General features: G+C 38.8%; 1 protein-coding gene across 3 annotated transcripts in view; it reads left to right on the top strand.

Annotated features, from left to right (window-relative positions):
• The first annotated feature begins 1,289 nt into the window (after positions 1-1,289).
• The window catches only part of cacna1c (calcium voltage-gated channel subunit alpha1 C), a 113,162-nt gene continuing 96,648 nt past the window's right edge, over positions 1,290-17,803 (top strand). The window contains exon 1 of one of the 3 annotated variants that reach the window (XM_089127146.1): positions 1,290-2,044. In XM_089127146.1, the coding sequence (XP_088983272.1) occupies positions 1,987-2,044 (58 nt within the window). In that variant the 5' untranslated portion in view covers positions 1,290-1,986. The remainder of the gene's footprint in view (positions 2,045-17,803) is intronic. The other 2 variants (XM_089127144.1, XM_089127145.1) reach the window with 2 other exon arrangements.

The raw sequence follows: 17,803 nt of genomic DNA, 5'->3' as shown, positions 1-17,803 counted from the left end.
TGTTGTTGTTGTTAAAAATGTTCCTGAATTTAAATAAACATCTGTATGTTTTAGCTGAAAAAATTTTGTTCAAAAAAGTTATTTAACTTTGTCAATTTAGACCTAACAAATAGGTTAAGAAACAGTACAGAAGGGAAGAGGATGTGTCGCCTCAGTTATGTTTAGTTAATTAGTAAATTGGTATAATTATGGTGTTAGTAAAAGAATCATGTAGAGCACGACCACTGTTGTATCATATTCCGTGTGCAGACAGACATGATTAGTCAATTGACATTTGAAATGTGAGTCTGGAAGCTGGGAGGATATGTGTAATCTTTTAAGTGGCAAATTAACCTAACAAATTTTCCTTTTGTACCGATGCCCGTGATTCTCTGGATCCTTGGATTCACAGAGGCTCATGATTACAGGGTGGCACTGAAAAACACTTTATGAACTGTGCTTTGTAGGCTATAAGCATACCAAAGTTAATCAATTATTTGGGGATGCTGAAGGGAAATCGTTGACCTCTGTCATGAACTTTTGTTCAAAGCCAAATCCAATCAAAGAACTTGGCCGTAGATTGTAAATGTCCGGGAACCTTGTTCTTCCTTCATCCATGCAGGGGGACATCTGAAAACCTGCAATTCTGAGTATCTCTTATACACTTTAATTCTTTAAAAGACTGCTTGAATATTAAAAAAATTCTAATGCACAGAGAGTGCAAGAGAGAGAGAGAGAGAGAAAGGATTATCTGGGGCCAGGGGTGTCTCTTGGGATATGTGAAGTTTTCTCATGGCTGGAGGGAGGTACCAGGGAAGGGCCTGCTAAATTCGTACAAGGCCGTTTGCTGATGAAAGATTTTCAGTCATCTTGCAGAAATTCCCAGGCCCCATCGTCCCCTTTATCAGAGCCCACCAGTCCTCAGGAAACCGCTTGTCCTGTCATGGGAGGATCAGGTCGGTTAAAGCTCAGATGAAGGGGAAAAAATCGTCCCGGCACCTGCTGCTGCTGCATGGGGAACTCAACATTCACCCATTTAAGTGGCATCACAGCAACCAGCAGGAAGTGGATAATGTCTAAACATGGTGCATGGAGCCGTGACGGTGAGCGTATTTACACCAGATTCGTTCTGGTACAAATCACCTTCCCAAATGTTTCTGGACTGTAAAAGAAATTGAAACACTTCACTGTGTTGGAGCTGATTTGACTCGATTTCCCCAAGTTTGCTCTCTTCCCTCATGAGATAGGCATAGGCTACAGCCCCGTGTGGAAAAGCGGGGAGGATTTATTCTCCTTTCTAGCGCAGTCACATCTGGAAGCAGTCAGGGAGTCTACAGGGGAGGGGGTTTGGTCGTCAGATCATTGCAGAGAGGCTGGTGGTGTGCGCTCTCTCTCCGCAGGGCCACAGACTGACTACTCCCCTTTCTCTCCAATATGGACTGGACGCGGCCGATTCTGCACTCTGTTTCCTAACGAGGCGCGACGCAAACTACGCCTGTTGAGGAACATCTCAGATGGAGTCGATCGTATGCGAAGATCGAAGCCCGTGAGATCTGGAATATACACACCTTTTATCTTTTGCTGCGCTTTCTGAAACGGTCTCTGAAACTACGCCCGCTTTTCCTGCGCTTCTTCTGGCTGTTGCAGCATCCTTTTCGAACCGTTTCCGAGCCAATCGCGCCGATTTGATTATCGATTATCAGCAAGCGGCGCTGGTATCATGTTTCTTAGGTAGGGCCCGGATGTTCCAAAGATGCACTGGTTCGTTTTCTTAGGTGGCCCCTGCGAATATCTTTTCCTGATCTTTAGCTCCATAATGGGGATCAGGTAATATTAACTAAGCCGCGAGAGAAGGAATATCTTACGCTTTGCGTTTTTCATTTTTTTTTTTTTTTTTGCTTCCCCCTTTTTCTTTTATTTCTTTCCCTTGGGTTGTTTTTTCCTACCCCCTTCTCTTTTTTTACAACCTTTTCTTCATTCACCTTCGGATAAAGCTGGACCACATATATGGTAAATGAAAGCAAAAACATGTACATACCGGAGGACACCCTTGAAAACCATCAAGGTAATTTTTCCATTTGCCTTCCCTCTGTTTGGAAACTATGTGTGTGTGTGCCATATGGATATGTTGGGGGGTGTATGATGAGGCTGTTGGCATTATCATGGGCATGACGCGGGGGTGTACCCTCACCTATCCATTTCCAAACACACTATGCGCACTGAAATCGCTTTTTTGGAGGACGATCAACAAATGTCATGAAATTTAGCCACTCATGCCCAACAGCTATTCTAATATTATTTTTGGAGGGAAATGCATAGCCTATATGTAGTTGATGAACTTGTTGGTTGGCTCGTGCGGCTGCTTGTGGACACGCCACGGCTTGATCATCATGTGGTCACAGACGCGCGCACAAATGTCAATCGATTATCCTGTCAGCTGCTTCAGACTTAAAATGGCCTTTTAATCATTTTGTGCGGCCAGATTGCATTGATCACAGTCCAACAGCTCAAATGAACTCGGGGTGGTGTCATCGGCGCATCAGTGATTACTCTGTTCAGAGCATCTCAAATGGTGAAATGAAGCACCATTACTCATGCCCCCTCATTCTCGTGTTCATCTGTTGAATTTCATTTCTTTTGAGACAGCTGGTGTGGCGCAGCAGTCTCCACAGGTTGCGTGCTTTTAACGCTTGCGCAAAGCGAGGAGTTTCAGTCTTTTCCCTTTACAAGATTCCCCTCCATCCAGGGCCTCCTGTTGGCGCCGTGGCAACGGAGCTGCCGACCCATAGCAACAGCGCGGCTCATGATAAGCCCGCTCCCGGCGCGCGCACCTGCCGCACCTGAGTGAACAAACGCATCCGAGCAAAACCTGTAAATTGCGGCCAATAATGTAGCTCCGCCCCTTCAGGCCCACTGCACATCTGTCATGCAAAAAGCTAGTTAATTATGCCAACTGAAATAATGATGTTTCTTTTGCACTGTCTGTGAGGGACAGTTGTGCGTTTTCATAGATGATTGAATAGGCTACACTGACAAACACTCTTTGTTGGTATTAAAATAGAAACAGTGCGACCAAAGATGGCAAAAGGATTTAGAATCCAATTTTAGATGCTTTGTTGTGTTAGCTTAGACAGTAAACGTTTATCTTTTGATCTGCATGTCATTTTGTCAGATTTGTGTCTTACAAATTTCCTCTTGATGTTGAAACATCACAACAGTTTCTTGTCACTTTTCAGTTTCTTTATAAATGTGCTCTCAGTAATTGTTTGCTAAGTTGCAAAGTTTTATTTTTAATGACATAAACAAAGTTTTTGAGATGCATTCTTAAATAATTTTTGGTCTTTTTATACCAAACTGTTTTATTCAGCTTGATTCAGCTTCACCCCATTATGGGCACTGCCAAACTGTGATCACATGACCAGCTGTGTACTGTAATAGACTGTTACTAATAATAATTATTACAATAATAATATATTAATCCATAAAGCACTATCAGACACTTCACAAATCACAAAAAAGTATGGAACACAGCCACAGAGAGGAAAAAAGTACAAAAAGCAGCAATCCACTTCCATCAATGGGGGGAAAATGTTTGAGATTAAATCCAAGAATTTTATATTATAAGAATGTTTTATTAATGTGTTTGGTATGAGACGGGGTAAAACTTTGAACAAAACTGAAAGATAAACAAACAGCTTTGTAAACAAACTTCATGCATCCAGGCCCACAGGTGTCAGTAAGTCCAAATGTTTACTGTTTGCACCTTTATCATTATCTAACTAAATGATTTACCTAGCCTTAAGTAGACAGCGCAGGATCTCCATGGTGGTGTGTAGCACAGCAGATGTTCATGTTTGTGTTGTGCTGTCGTCTGCCGCTGCTGACAAGGACTTGCTTTCAGGTAAACACAACCTCAGTCAATCACAGGTCCAGGCCAGAGCAACGTATCACAGCCAAACATGAACCTCTTCTGCTGTACAAACACTCAAACAGCAGGAAAATTGAAAGCGTGTTTTGTGCACTAAGATATACCGTCACTTTCTGGAATGTTAAATATGACTCATGAAGTGCTTGAATGCCTGTGTCTGAACTAGCATTTACTACACGTTTTGTAAGATTTTTACTCTGCAGTTGAGGGAAAATGCAGAATAATGAAATCATTTGCTGATGTCACTCTGCTGTACTGTGATGTAATGATGCTATTGAGTTTTCATGTCACTCCAGTCATTTGAGGCACGAGGAGACATTTATGGGACTGCTTTAACGGTTTTGCGAGTGCTTAGTATGTGCATTCCTTTCTCTTTGGCTCTTTTTCTCTCTTGAAGGTTGTTGGTTCCCTTGATGCTCATTGGTAATGAGGGTGGCATTATCTGGCTTCTTCCTCGGCTTTGTGCCAGGTTCATTTGACAGGTAATTCATGTCATTAGCTAAATGAATATGTTTATGATAGATTTCAAAATGTCTGACGAGCCTCTACGACGCCATCTCGGATGACTGACTGACTGATGTCTGACAGGCGATCTGTCCCGGACTTTTCCTTCTTGTGCAGAATGATCAAGCACTTCTTGCTTCTGTTTCACTGTCAAACACATGCACGTCTCCAAAGTTCCATGCAAGTGCACCCAAGTTATTAGATTCCTGGAATACGTTTTCTAATGTTGTTTGTTCAAAGCGTTGTTTAATGTTTACCTAAAAAATATTTAAGGCAGCTAAACCTGCATCAACATAAATCCTTCATTAACGTTGTGAAGTCGAGAAAGTTGTCAGTTTGTTTATTGCCGTGACTGTAACTAAAAGCATCTGCCGTCACACAGAGATCGTCACCGGTTTCTTGCCTTCCTCATTTGACACTGTGTATTCTAAAACGTAAGGACAAAGATATGGATTGATTTTGGTTCCTGTCCTGCTACAACGACGTATCCACTGTAGCTTGTTCTATTTAATCACTATTTATTCGTTCATTCAAATCTGAAATGTAATTTGAGATCTGTAGAAATATGCCAAAGTGTATTAGGATGCCAAAGTAATTAGGCTTCTCAATCTGCGGAGCAGTTGGTGCCGGTCACTGTGGGATTGTGGGACACATTAGGTGTCGTAACATAACAATCACAGGAGTGCGTTTGGTCTTAGCAACACTCAGGACTTATTAGCTGTCTGTAAAAACATGCATGTTGAGCACAAATCATCTGCTCTCGCTTCTGCTTAACATCAGTGCTTGTGTTTCTAGCCAGAGTGCTTCCATATATGTTTACTGTATTTAAATTATTATGGCACGTTACTTTACTATGTTGGGAATCAGATGCTGGACACTGTGAGTAGTCATTTAGCAGAGGCTTTTATCCAAAGTGACTCACAGTAGACTTGTTGCTTTGAAAATCCCCCTGGAGCAACTTAAGGTTAAGTGCATGTTAAGATTTGCTCATAATACGACCAATATCATCCTTACTGTTATGGAAAATACGTTTACTAATGAATAAAATATAGCTGATTTTTAAAATGGTCTTAATCTTCTACGATGTTGGTATTTCTGTTAATGTTGTATGAGCAGTTTTAGGAAGAATATATGAATAGTTCTTGTCTGTGAAAGAGTACGCTATATGGTTGGTTGTTTATATGGTTAATGTTACATTTTAATGTTTAATGTTAAATCCTAAACAAGTTAGAGTTATAACTCATATTTGTAGCACAAATTATGTTTTCATGGCAAAAGATTGATACTTAGAGTTAGAGATTTTAGGGATCCCTATACTCCCTAAACAGACCCTATGTATTTTGACACACAAACATGCATGGAAACACTCTTTTTGCAAGTTTGAAGTGTGTACACTCCACCCAGCTAATAAAACGTATGTTTGCTCCGCTTCTCTCAATGGCGGTGCTCAGTGTCAAATCCAGAGCAAGGAGAAGTAGATAAATGGAAGAATAACAGACTGCATGAATAAAAGCGTATATGTTAATAAAGCAGAAAACAGCTGCTTGTGACACATTGGCACCGCAGGCACCCCTCAGCATTATGGGAAATAACCAAAGCCCCCCGTTAACATGAGTCATCAGCGGGTCACGACATGGGAGTCTAACAACCATCTCTCACTCCTCTGAACTGTAGTCCCTCTAGCAAAGACTGCACGAGTGTGAGTGAACTCTGAGCGATCTGTGCGTGAAAAGCTCTGAACTGCGCTAAATGAGTTGCGACTGGTCGTAATTGTTGCTGTAACGTCAGTTCATCCTCTTAATATTTCGTCTGTAATGGTTTCTGTATGAGAAAAACTATTTCTGAGCTTTTTGGAAATACACTTGGATTTTGCACGCACAGTCTTTAATTTTTAATCTAAAACTAAATTTGCCACGTCCAGCTCGAGTAAAAAGCTCTGTTGTTGACTCTGCACTTCGTCATAGTACTGTATTTTTAACACGCACAGATTATTTGTTTATTGGTAAGCAGCTCCTTGTTTAATTGTTTTACTACATAAAACGCAAAAAAAAGTATAAAACGCATCAGTTAAATTTTTAAATGTTTATGGGCTATACAAAAATTTAGGCAAATTTTGTGAGAAAAAAAAAAAAAAAAATCAGGCTTAGCTATGCCATATTGCAACTGGGTGGCAGTGTGTTTCTGATGTGTTGTGTGGTTTCCAGGATGTTTTGAGTGGTTGCTATCTGTTTTCTTACTAGCCCATCCCCAAAGATATCCTAATAAAATCATCACAGTCCATGTTTTACAAGCCACGTTCCATAAACGGAATTACAGTCAGGATGTCATTTGTCTGTATTAGTCTTAGCTTTGGTTTGATTGCTATAAATAGATATTTTTAACTGGCGTTGCTATGATCCATGTTTTTCTTTTCCTCATAAGAAACCAGCAGCATGATGTGCTTAAAGTAACAAGAGGTGGGTTAGGTAGTTCTTTGACAGCAGTCAAGACCAACTGAGGGGTAAACTGAAGTTATATACAGGTTCTTCTTTTATTGCCCACCTTCTGATAAAGTCATTTATATGATCTAATAGCTTTTAAGTACAAACCTGCTCACTTCTGGAAATCTGACAAACCATTTCTATTGCCAAGCATCTTAAAAGCTTTAAAAGGAAAAAAAAAAAACATGCTGCCTTAAAAGTGGTAGGAAGTCACACTAGTCTTTGACGCCGCAAAATTTCTAGGCCGGGATACTGCAGCGGTTGCAAAATGATGTGACTACTCGGTTGAACTGCGCAACACGGACCATTTATCAGCTCGGCCCAATAAACAGCGAGCCTAGACCAGGTGCGTTTACAGTACATGCGGACTGAACTCCATTACGCGACCATTATTAAAAAGACCTGCGAGATCGAGTGAGAAGCAGAATTCTCTTATCTCTATGATAAGCCCACATATGTCTCTGTGATTTAAACTAGTTTAAAGCCAAATGAAACAGTGCTGACGTTCTCAACAACACTCACGTTGGAAACAGGATAAACATTGTGCCATGAACAAACTAGTAAGAAGGCTTTTCACTCCACCCATCATGGATTTATAGTAGGAACAATATTTAATTGTGGTATATTATTATTGAGTGTTATTATGTTAATATAGTAATGTATAACGGAATAAAAATGCAGTATATCTTTTCAATAAATACAGTGGGGAGAATAAGTATTTGATACACTGCTGATTTTGCAGGTTTTCTCACTCACACAAAGCATTTAGAAGTCTGTAATTTGTATCATAGGTACTCTTCAGCTCTCACAGACCTGTTACTTTCTCTTTTAAAAGCCCTCCTGTTCTCCACTCATTACCTTAGCACAGTCGAAGAGTACCTATGATAAAAATTACAGTCTTCTACATGCTTTGTAATTGGGAAAATCTGCAAAATCGGCTGTGTATCAAATACTTGTTCTCCCCACTGTATTTTTTTGCATTTATATTTATACTAAATGTGTTTTGGCTACTTTTGATTTCATAAAAAATGCCAGTGTTTTATAGAAAAACATAGTAATTTTTGCATTTATTTACTAAATGAATTTAGGCAACTGTTTTATAGAAAACATATTAGAGATGCACCAATATGAAAATTTTGGCCGATACGATAACCGCTGATTCTTTATTTTTGAAAGCCAATGACCATCATATTGGCCATTAAATCAAAATCATTTTTTAAGATAATTTTTGAGAGCCTGATTACAAAAACAAAAGTCTCACCATTAAAAGGCATGTCCTTAGCACATAATTATATGTAGCCTAAATGACAGACTGGCACATGTTGCACTTAACCGTATTTTCCTTTTTGAAGTGGCGAACAGTGCGTACCTGAAGTGTCTCAGCTAAAGGAAATATTCCCCTAATTTTTCAGCTTTAACATGTAGACCAAATTTTCTTATCGGCCCGATATCGATAACATTAAAAATGAACATATATCAAGTCCCGCTGTCAGATTAATTAAATGTTTCCCTATGAAAATTAGGATGGTGACAGATTGACAGGTGTTGTAGATTTAAATAAATTTACATTTGCATAACTTAAACTCACTGTCAAATATCTGTTTCCATGAGACGAATTATGTTATTATTAGTAACTGCACTTATTTGTGAAATACAATAGTACAGTTTTAATTATTATTCGTTTCTGTCCCCTCCCCCGGTACAAGGTGCTGATGCCAGCATCTGTAGAATTTGTTGGCACTGGTGCCACTGCTCTCATGTGTTAGTCTGGCAGAGATGTGCAGGGATTTGGGTTTAATGTAAAAGTTTAGGTGTGGTGTTAGTTCAAGGTGTTGTGAATTACAACAAAATTTTCCTTTTTCTAAATGCATCATAATGATCTTACTGTGAAAATATCATAGCAAGGTTTTCTGGTAAAAGAGAGACTTCTGGTGACATGACATAACTTCTTTAATCATTTAGTCCGCTACCTTAATCCCGTCCCTTCACAATCGGCTGCAAGCTTGCATTCAGATCTGTCTCCATCCATCCAATCAACAACAATCAATGAAATCATGTCCACGCCCAACATTTTTAGAGTTTCACTGGGGTGTATATTACTACTTCTGTTACATTGCAACTTTAGCTTCAATTTAGGTTCAATAACACCAGGTAGACCTCCCGTTTTATTGTCCACCTTGCAAAATCAAGTTTGACCACTCAGTCAAGTAATTTTAGCACATTATTGTGTCTGTATATAACTTTCAAAGTTGTGTTAAAGGTAGTGTTGTTGATTCCTAAAAATAATAGTTGTCTTTGCCTAATAATAAGTGATACAAAATGAGACTACATGTGAGATAAAGAGTTGTGAAAGAGTTAAGAGGGTTCTTTTTTTCTCCTCTAAAATGTGGGTGGAAGTGTGAGTATGGTTGTGTATGTAGGCCAGGCCTGATGCGTTTGCTCTGAGTGAATATCAGATCAGCTCCCTGCAGACTGCCGTCTCTTTTAAACCATCAGTCGTACAGCACACTGCCTCGCTCAGGATATTAACCAGCACTGTGAATAATGGCGAGAAAAAGAACCAAATGTTGGCCCACACTTGATTTTCTTCTTATGTCCTGTGTTGGTTTTTGCAGCATATACTGTGTGGGTGTTGAGTCACATCCAGAGAGCAAAAACACACGGATTGCAGGCCTGAGGTGGAGAGAATGACTGTCAGAAGGTTTAGCTTAGGCTTTAAGTCTGACCTTGGGACATGAGAGTGGGGTCTTTTGTGTGGATGTGACAATATTTCCTGTCTCCTTCATACCTCATCTCTTTCTCCTCTGTCTGTCTTTAGCTGTCCCTCCTGCTAGCGGCCTAGTTTAGGTGGTGCTGAATTCTCAGTGTAGGTTGCATGTTTAATTCATCAGTTTGAGCTTCGCTCAGCTATGAGATCAAGCCTTTATGGGTCTTTATGACTGGCACTCAGAGTTCATAGTAGCACATTTATCACATGGCTTTGACCTGATCTCCTCCAACTCACCCAGGTGTCCTCATGTGCTAACACAGTCTCATCCCAAAAAGTCTTATAACTGACGTTTTGGGACGTATTTTGACCATACGTCAATATCCGCCTTTTTAGGGCCCCCTTAAACGTCGGTAGATGGCGATCCCGGGCCGTCATACAACTGACGCTTTACCTTTAACGTCAGTTAGGTGACGGGTTAGGTTTAGGGTTAGGTTTAGGTATGGGGTAGAGTTAGGATCCCATAACCTCATCTACCGACGTTTAAGGGGGCCCTAAAAAGGCGAATATTGACGTATGGTCAAAAGACGTCCCAAAACGTCAGTTATATGACGTCTTGGGATGAGACCGGGTTGCATGTGCACAAGATTACAGTTATTCCCCTCACCTGGCTCTCATCGCAAGTTTCATAATGGTTAGTGGGAGCTAAGATTCAAGTGGTAATTCAGCTATGATGTCTCATCACAATTTGTAACTAATTAACGTTTTGCCAAATTGGTGACAATTATGAATGTGTACATTTGACCAGCCCACTGACAGTTATGTTTAGGGGGATGCAGGTTCATGTTTTGTTTATTTATTACAAATTGTACGTATTTCAATCAATCCCATACAAATTTGTTCGAAGAGTAAGATAATTATATTTAAAGGGAAAAACCTTTCTGTTTTTAGTACATTGTTGTTGTGGGAAAGTACCCTTATATTGAGAAAATGTTGTCGACTCAAGACCCTGGAAAACATTTTCAATAATCAAACCTCCCGATTAACATAATTAATGATGCATACACTTGAATTTTAATTACTCATTGGTTGTATATTGTATTCTTGTTTGGGGATATTGAATGAGGGAGTGATGGATGTGTGTATTTGTAGGGGGAATGGAGTGGTTTTCTCTCCCAAGATGGCAGGGGCATATTACATCGAGTGATTTATGTACCACGTCAGTCATGCCTGCATCACACACAGTCTGAAACGACTGCTGCTCTTGTGTCTCCATCAAAATCCACTCAACCCAACCCTGCCTGAAATATGGGCGAAAAACAGGCCCCAGCTCTATTCTGTGATGAATCTGAAACAAATTCATTGATTTTCAACTTTTTAAAAACGATTTTGTTTGAAATATTTCAATTTTGATTGATATGTTTCGCAAATCTGAAACAAAATGAGTACAGGTTTATGCTTAATTTTATTACACATCATACATTTTCCTATAAATAATTCAGACGAAATTGCAAATTGCTTCATAAAACTGTTTTCTCGAGATTGGGTTGACAGTTCATTCGTCTTTTTCAAATTTGGTGAAAGTTTTTTGTAAGATTTATTTACGTTAAATTAAGGTTTAGCGGTGGGTTCAGGGGTAGACCTTCATGGCATTTTACCTACAAAATCTTACATTTAGTTCAAGACAGATTGTAAAAACTCATTTATTGTCATGTCTTGTCATCCCATGCCTTCCTCTTTTGTCAAATCAGGAAACTCCGGAGCATTTCCTAGCAGTTTCTGTCATGCAGTAGCATGTTAATGGCATGTTGTAGGTCTTTAGTTCACTTGATGGATGTTGTAAGGCAGATTTACCACATACAGCATAATTAATAAATGCCAGCTCTCTCTCTGCGTCCCTGAGACAAATGTTTGTTCAAGTGACTCAAGGTTTTTCTGCCCTCTACCTGCTGTCTGTTGCTCCCTCCCTGTCCTCCACCAGCTGTCTGTCCCTTTCTCTCCCTGTCTGATCTATACCCACAGTCTGTCTCTCTTCCTGTCTGTTATCCACCCACTGTATGTCCCTGTCCATCTCTGTCTTGACAGCATGTTGAGCTTCTCCTTTAGGCTCGCTTCATTTAGACTAACGTCGGATCTCTCATTCACTCTCTTTCTCACTCACTCTCTCTGACACTCACAAACTCCCTCACAGTCACACACGCAGACACTCATGCAGGAGATGAGTAGATAAGTGTTGAAATATTGGCGCCATCTAGCAGTTGTGCCCCAGCAAGTCATCATCACCATGGCAACTGAGAGAATTTAAATCTGTTGAAAGCATAAAACCAAACCTTTGCAAGAAATGGTGGATGTATTCCTACTGAAACCAAATTCAAAACCATAGTTAACATAAGAAGATGAAGCACTTAATGTTTTTTTGAATTGAATTATGAAAGCTTAAGCTTTTGCTGCCTGGCGGACAGACTGCCTAGCAAGGGCGTCAAACTTGCCCTTCACACATGTTCCAATCCTCCCTCAGGTGAAACTGTGCGGATAAAAGACCTGCTCAATTAATAAATAAATAAATAATATGGCTGTGTAGTCCTCCAGGTACATCAATGACAAATGGTATGGTTGGTATGATGATAAAATAAACTAATGAATACCTAAAATGCTTTTATAATTAGGTAGGTGACATTTCATATCAAATCATATTATTATTATTATTATTATTATTATTATTTTATTAGAGACATGTTAGTGTTTCTGGCACAGATTTTTTTTTTTTTTTTTTTTGCTGTACCTACGTCTTGTAAAATGAGTAAAATTTACTAATGAGTTGTGGGTTTGCTGTCGGCTCAGTAAAGTTTGGGCTGCCTCATCATCATTCAGTAACAGTCTCATTGCAAAGATGTTACATTGTGATCAATAAATCTCATGTACGATGAGAATAAAACTCTGATAAAAATAACTGAGATCCTTCAGAAGGGTATGCAGAGACACAGGTGCTACTTTTATATCAAAAGATCAAGGGAAATTTGGTTTTTCATGGTATGACCTTTTAAACATCGGTTCCTTTGGTCAGGGATGAAGCTTTTTCTGACTTCACTGACACTAGTTTGATTAACCCGATGTACAGATTTTGTCAGCATAATTTGTGCATGGAAAAATGCTCCTGAAGAGAATAAATTATAAAGAACTGATGAATTGCCTCAAATAAAATAGTAAGGCATTTTTGATTAGCAAGTCACAAAACACAAGAATTTTTTTAATACAAAATAGATATCTAAAATCTACTTCTGTATTGTTAGAAACCTAAACCTATGTACCATCTCATTCTCTAAAAATCGAATAATTTATTGAAAACTGGTGGTTTGTTAGCATTTCCATCATTCTAAAGGTGCAATCCAATTTCTGAAAGTTCACATGAAAATTCAGCCATTTCAATTGGAAATGCTGCAAAAAGACTTTTGCCTGATGGACATCTGTGGTGAAGAAATTTGCCTGTCGGCTTTATATTTGCTGAACTTTGACACAGGAATTTGCAGCACTGACCAATAGCAAACCTCTTGGTTTAGCAGTGACCTTAATATGGGTGGAGATTTGTAACTTTGTTGTGTTGTCTACTCAGTCAGTTTTGTTTAACACTGCACTGCAATATTATATAATGATTGATAACACAAGTTTCTTTCTACCTCGTGATTTCAGAGTCTGATGTAATTAGAATCACAGCATAGTCATGTTAGGTTTGAAAAAAGAAAAATGGACATCTTGCCATAGCAAAATATACTTCCCCGCATGGTATGCATGTTGTTTTGAAATATAACATTCTCGCTGTTCATTCCCCATGAAAACAGTTATGAAATCCTGTTAGAAAGGTGTTCTGCTGTGGTTGCTTTAAATGGGCCCAAATCTGTGTTTTCCTACTTTGTGTAATCAGACAAAGTTTTAACTGTCTCATCCCTTAGCTTAGTGCACTCATAACTTTAAATTTACATTTACAGTCAGAATAGCTAAGGTTATGAGAGTTGTTGTGCTCATTTTCTTCAGTGGATTAATGAGGGATGCGACCAAAACTTTTTAAAAAAAATTTAACCCTTAATAAAGTAAAACTGCTCACAAAGGGACTGCAAGAATAATTGTTATACCTTTTGGTTTTTGCTCATTTTGTTAGAAAACGTTTAGCCTAAACCTTTTAAATTGTATTCTCTGAGAGGATGTTACATTTGTTAAACATAGACAGATACCATACAACTAGAATTTCATGAAGCCTGATGTTACATTCAGTATGTGTACATTTACATTTTAAACTCTCTACTAATTAAATTCATAATAACATCAGTGAAGCACAATAATCATTTTACTTCACAGTAGGCAGTAAGAATTTTTAATTAATACATTTTAATTAAAACTTTTCTTAATAAGTAGCAAAGACAATTATAATGCTACAAAAGATTGTATTTTTTTTTAAATAAATGCTGTTTTTTCTTTACTTTCGATTCAGCAAAAAATTCCTGTGGTTTTCACAAAAATATTAAGCAGCACAACATGTGACACTGAATACTGGAGTAATGGCTGCTGAAATTTGCAGCTTTCCCATCAAAAGACTAAATGACATTTTAGATTTTTTTCAGTTGTAATGATATTCCACAATATAGTTTTTACTGTATTATTACAGTATGAAATGCAGCCTTTGGTGAGCATAAAGAGACATAATTCAAAAACATCTTACCGACACCAAACTTTTGAAAAGTAGTGGGAACTCATGGCAAATGCCCTTTTTTGATCAGAAAACAACACAAAAACATTATATATTTATTTTTCATTCCAGGTTGAAAAGGTCACATGACAGAAACGATGAACACAGTGTTTTTAAACTTTATTTGATTAAGCTTTGAGTTCTGGAGTAATTGCATTAGACTGAAAAGATTTCCTGGTCAGCAGGAAGACAGAAACTCATGATCATCTCTCTCTCTCTCTCTCTCTCTCTCTCTCTCTCTCTCTCTCTCTCTCTCTCTCTCTCTCTTTCACGCTTTAATTTCTCCCAGACAATTTAATGCTTTTCCTGTGTCTTGTTTCTCAATCAATACTAAACCAGCTAATTAACAGTTAATTTTTTGATCATCAGGACTAAATCCATTGGGCCTTTGCTGGCTTTACCGCCTCAGCAAACTGTTCGACCTGCACAACGGGCATGAAAATGTGCTCGAAAACAGGCTCAGTGGTCCGTAGTAACACTGACACTGTGTTTACACAGGCATTAGAAGGAACAAGATCCTTCTGCCATGTTACTGCAATCAAGTCTCTCGTGACAACTTATCGTGATGGATCATTTGGCTCTGGGCCCAATTCTGTTCTGGCACAAGGATCAGAACTTACCTCTCTTTTCCCTGACCCATGTGCAATAGACTAACGTCCATTTGTATCTTTAAACGACTGTATATGCACGTGTGTTTTGTTTCAGCGACGGTTAAAGTCCTACATTTACAAGCGTTTAACACACATCTGCGGCACAAGAACGGTGTCAGCTGCAGCATAACCCCGACTAGCATGCTAACTGCTAACGCCGTGTTGTCTTACTGTACCTCTGCAGCCATCTGCTTCTCATCAGTGCTAATCACCCAAGACTCCCATAATTCCCTGTGACGGCACATAACGACACACAAACACGGGCTGCCGGTGGAAATAATAACACCGGCCATGATGCTGAGCAGCCCAGGAAAGTGAAGACCCGAGGCCCGTTCGGTCTTCTTCTCCTTTTCTGTTTCTTCCTCAATTCACAATCTCTCTCCGACTCTCTCGACCTTCAAGACAAATAAATGATCCGGGGGGAAACAGGCATGTCATGACTCTGTTATCGGCGTCCTTGGCTGATTAATCACAATGCTTGAAAAGAGCCTTACAAGTGCACAGCGAGGCAATAAATCTACATGTGGTGAGTGAGATGGTGACTCGGCCTTGATTAGAGGGTGCCGCTGTTTTCCAGACGTGGGATGTCAACATTCATTGGGTCAGAACCATTCCAGCATGGAAGGAATAAAAGTGCTGATATGACACATTTGAGAGCTGAGCATTGAGATAAAAAGAGCAAAAAGAGAGTCATAGCGGTGCGCTTTTAAAGGCCACATCTTCATTTATATATCTTCCATACATTTTTCCTTTGTTTCATCCTGGATCCATAGGATGGCCGTTTCTTTGTGCATCGTCCTAAAGCTGCTGACTGGACGCCTCTACGTATATTCTCCGCAGTGCCGAGCACAGATGGACTCTATCTAAACAGTTTACTCGCTCTGGCACTCTCTGACAAAAGCAGACACACACCTGCTGTCCCAGCCACATCAGCATGGCACAATGCAGCTCTCCTCCAAGGCATTAGGCCCCGGGGACTCAAACCCATAGCCCTCTGATTATTAGCCCGACAAGCATTTGGCTAATATAGAATAGACTACTGAATTAGCCCTTCGGACTTAGTTCACCCCAAAGGAAAGATTCTGTCTTCATTCATTAAGCCTCATGTTGTTCCAAACTCGTTTCTGTGGAACACCAAAGAAGCTATTTTGATCTCATATCAGTGATATTTGGTCCATACAATGAAAGTCAATGGGGTCCAGTGTTGTTTTAGACCCCATTGTGTGGACAAAACAGTTCTTTAAAATATCTTCTTTTTGAAAAAACATCAATCCCACTTGGACATCCTATCAAATTTACATTTGCAAACCTAAATTGTTTATTTATTTACACTTGAAATGGTAGTTTTAATGGTAGTTATCTTGTTCACATTTTTCATACCCTGAGTGAGGAATTAAGTAGTCCGATTTCAAAATTACATCACATCATGTTCTTCTTTGCATATTTACAAGCTGAATAACGTTGATTGGACAAGTACAGCACATTTTTTTATTAACTGCTTGTCAGTCTGTGGAAATGTCACCTTGTAAATCTGTTCTGGTCTGCTTAAACACTACAACAAACAAGAAGATACAAAAAAATAAATGACGAAAATAGAAGGAAAACAAAAGATGAGCGTTTGCTGTCACTGTTCAACATTTTAACTGTCGCCTTCAGACGCTTAAACTAAACAGAGCATGAATGTTTCTGTGACTCTACAAAGCATATGAATATTTAATAAGATGTGCACTGAGGCAGTTTATGATTAGTTGTCAACTCCTGCACTACATTGTTTTACAATATGTACCTTGTACATGAAATGAAAGACTATGGGGTCCAATGTTGTTTGGGCACTACAATTTTTAGTTAACCCAGTAAAACATAACCCAGTGTTAAAAACTGACTGAACTATAATATATTTGACTATATTTTTTTTCTGCTTAACACAACAGTCCAGTAAAAGTCAATATATATATATATATATATGTGTGTGTGTGTGTGTGTTTCACAGAAGAAAGATCTGAGACACAATATTGAGAAAATTAGATTTTTTTTATGAACTCTTAAACATAATCTCTAAACTAATCTCTTAAACATAGCATGAATCAACTTAAGTTTCACCCCTTTATTCAATCTATCAGCTGCTTTAGCTACAATGCATACTCTCTTCTGGAGCAAACTTGCATGTGGATAAATATTAATAAGCTTCAGGAACCTTGAATTATTAAGCTTGAGGAATCATTTTCGTTTTTTTTTTTTTTTTTTTTTTTTTTGACTGAAACAAATTTCAATACAAAACAAAACAAAAAAATAGAAGGTTCCTGAAGCCTAATGCAGTTCATATTTGAAGGTCAGCTGAGAACCGTGTCGTCTTGCAAATGACACGAGCAGATATTAAGTCAGCAGCAGAGACTCTTTTATTCCTGCTCATCTGAAGATGTCGTTTGAATTTTCAGCAATTGGCTGGAAGTTGTCTCTCCTGTCTAAACCATGTACTTCAGCAATAACAGAATGTTCAGATGCAGACATTTGCCTCTCGTAGGGGCCAGATATTGCATCAAAGTGACTTAAAGGCTGACTGCTGAGGTCAAAGATCTGTTTTCACTTGGTCTGTTGACGTAAAGGAATGGTCAGTTTGATGAATTACAATTCAGGGTCTTTTACAATTTTACGGTCCATTGTAAAACAAATGGATTTCTTTAGATATAAAAAGAGTTTTTAAAACAAGTACAATGTCTTACGACACTAGTTTACCATGTTCATTTTCTAGTATTACCAAATGTACCCTTTTAAATTAAATGGACAATTGTAATGTATTTTTTCCCGTGCTGGTGCGTT

Source organism: Pimephales promelas, chromosome 24, assembly GCF_988280905.1.
Source record: "Pimephales promelas chromosome 24, fPimPro1.hap1.1, whole genome shotgun sequence".
NCBI classification, from domain to species: domain Eukaryota; kingdom Metazoa; phylum Chordata; class Actinopteri; order Cypriniformes; family Leuciscidae; genus Pimephales; species Pimephales promelas.
Note: the sequence above shows the minus strand (reverse complement) of the source record. Positions and strands in the feature narration are given on the sequence as shown.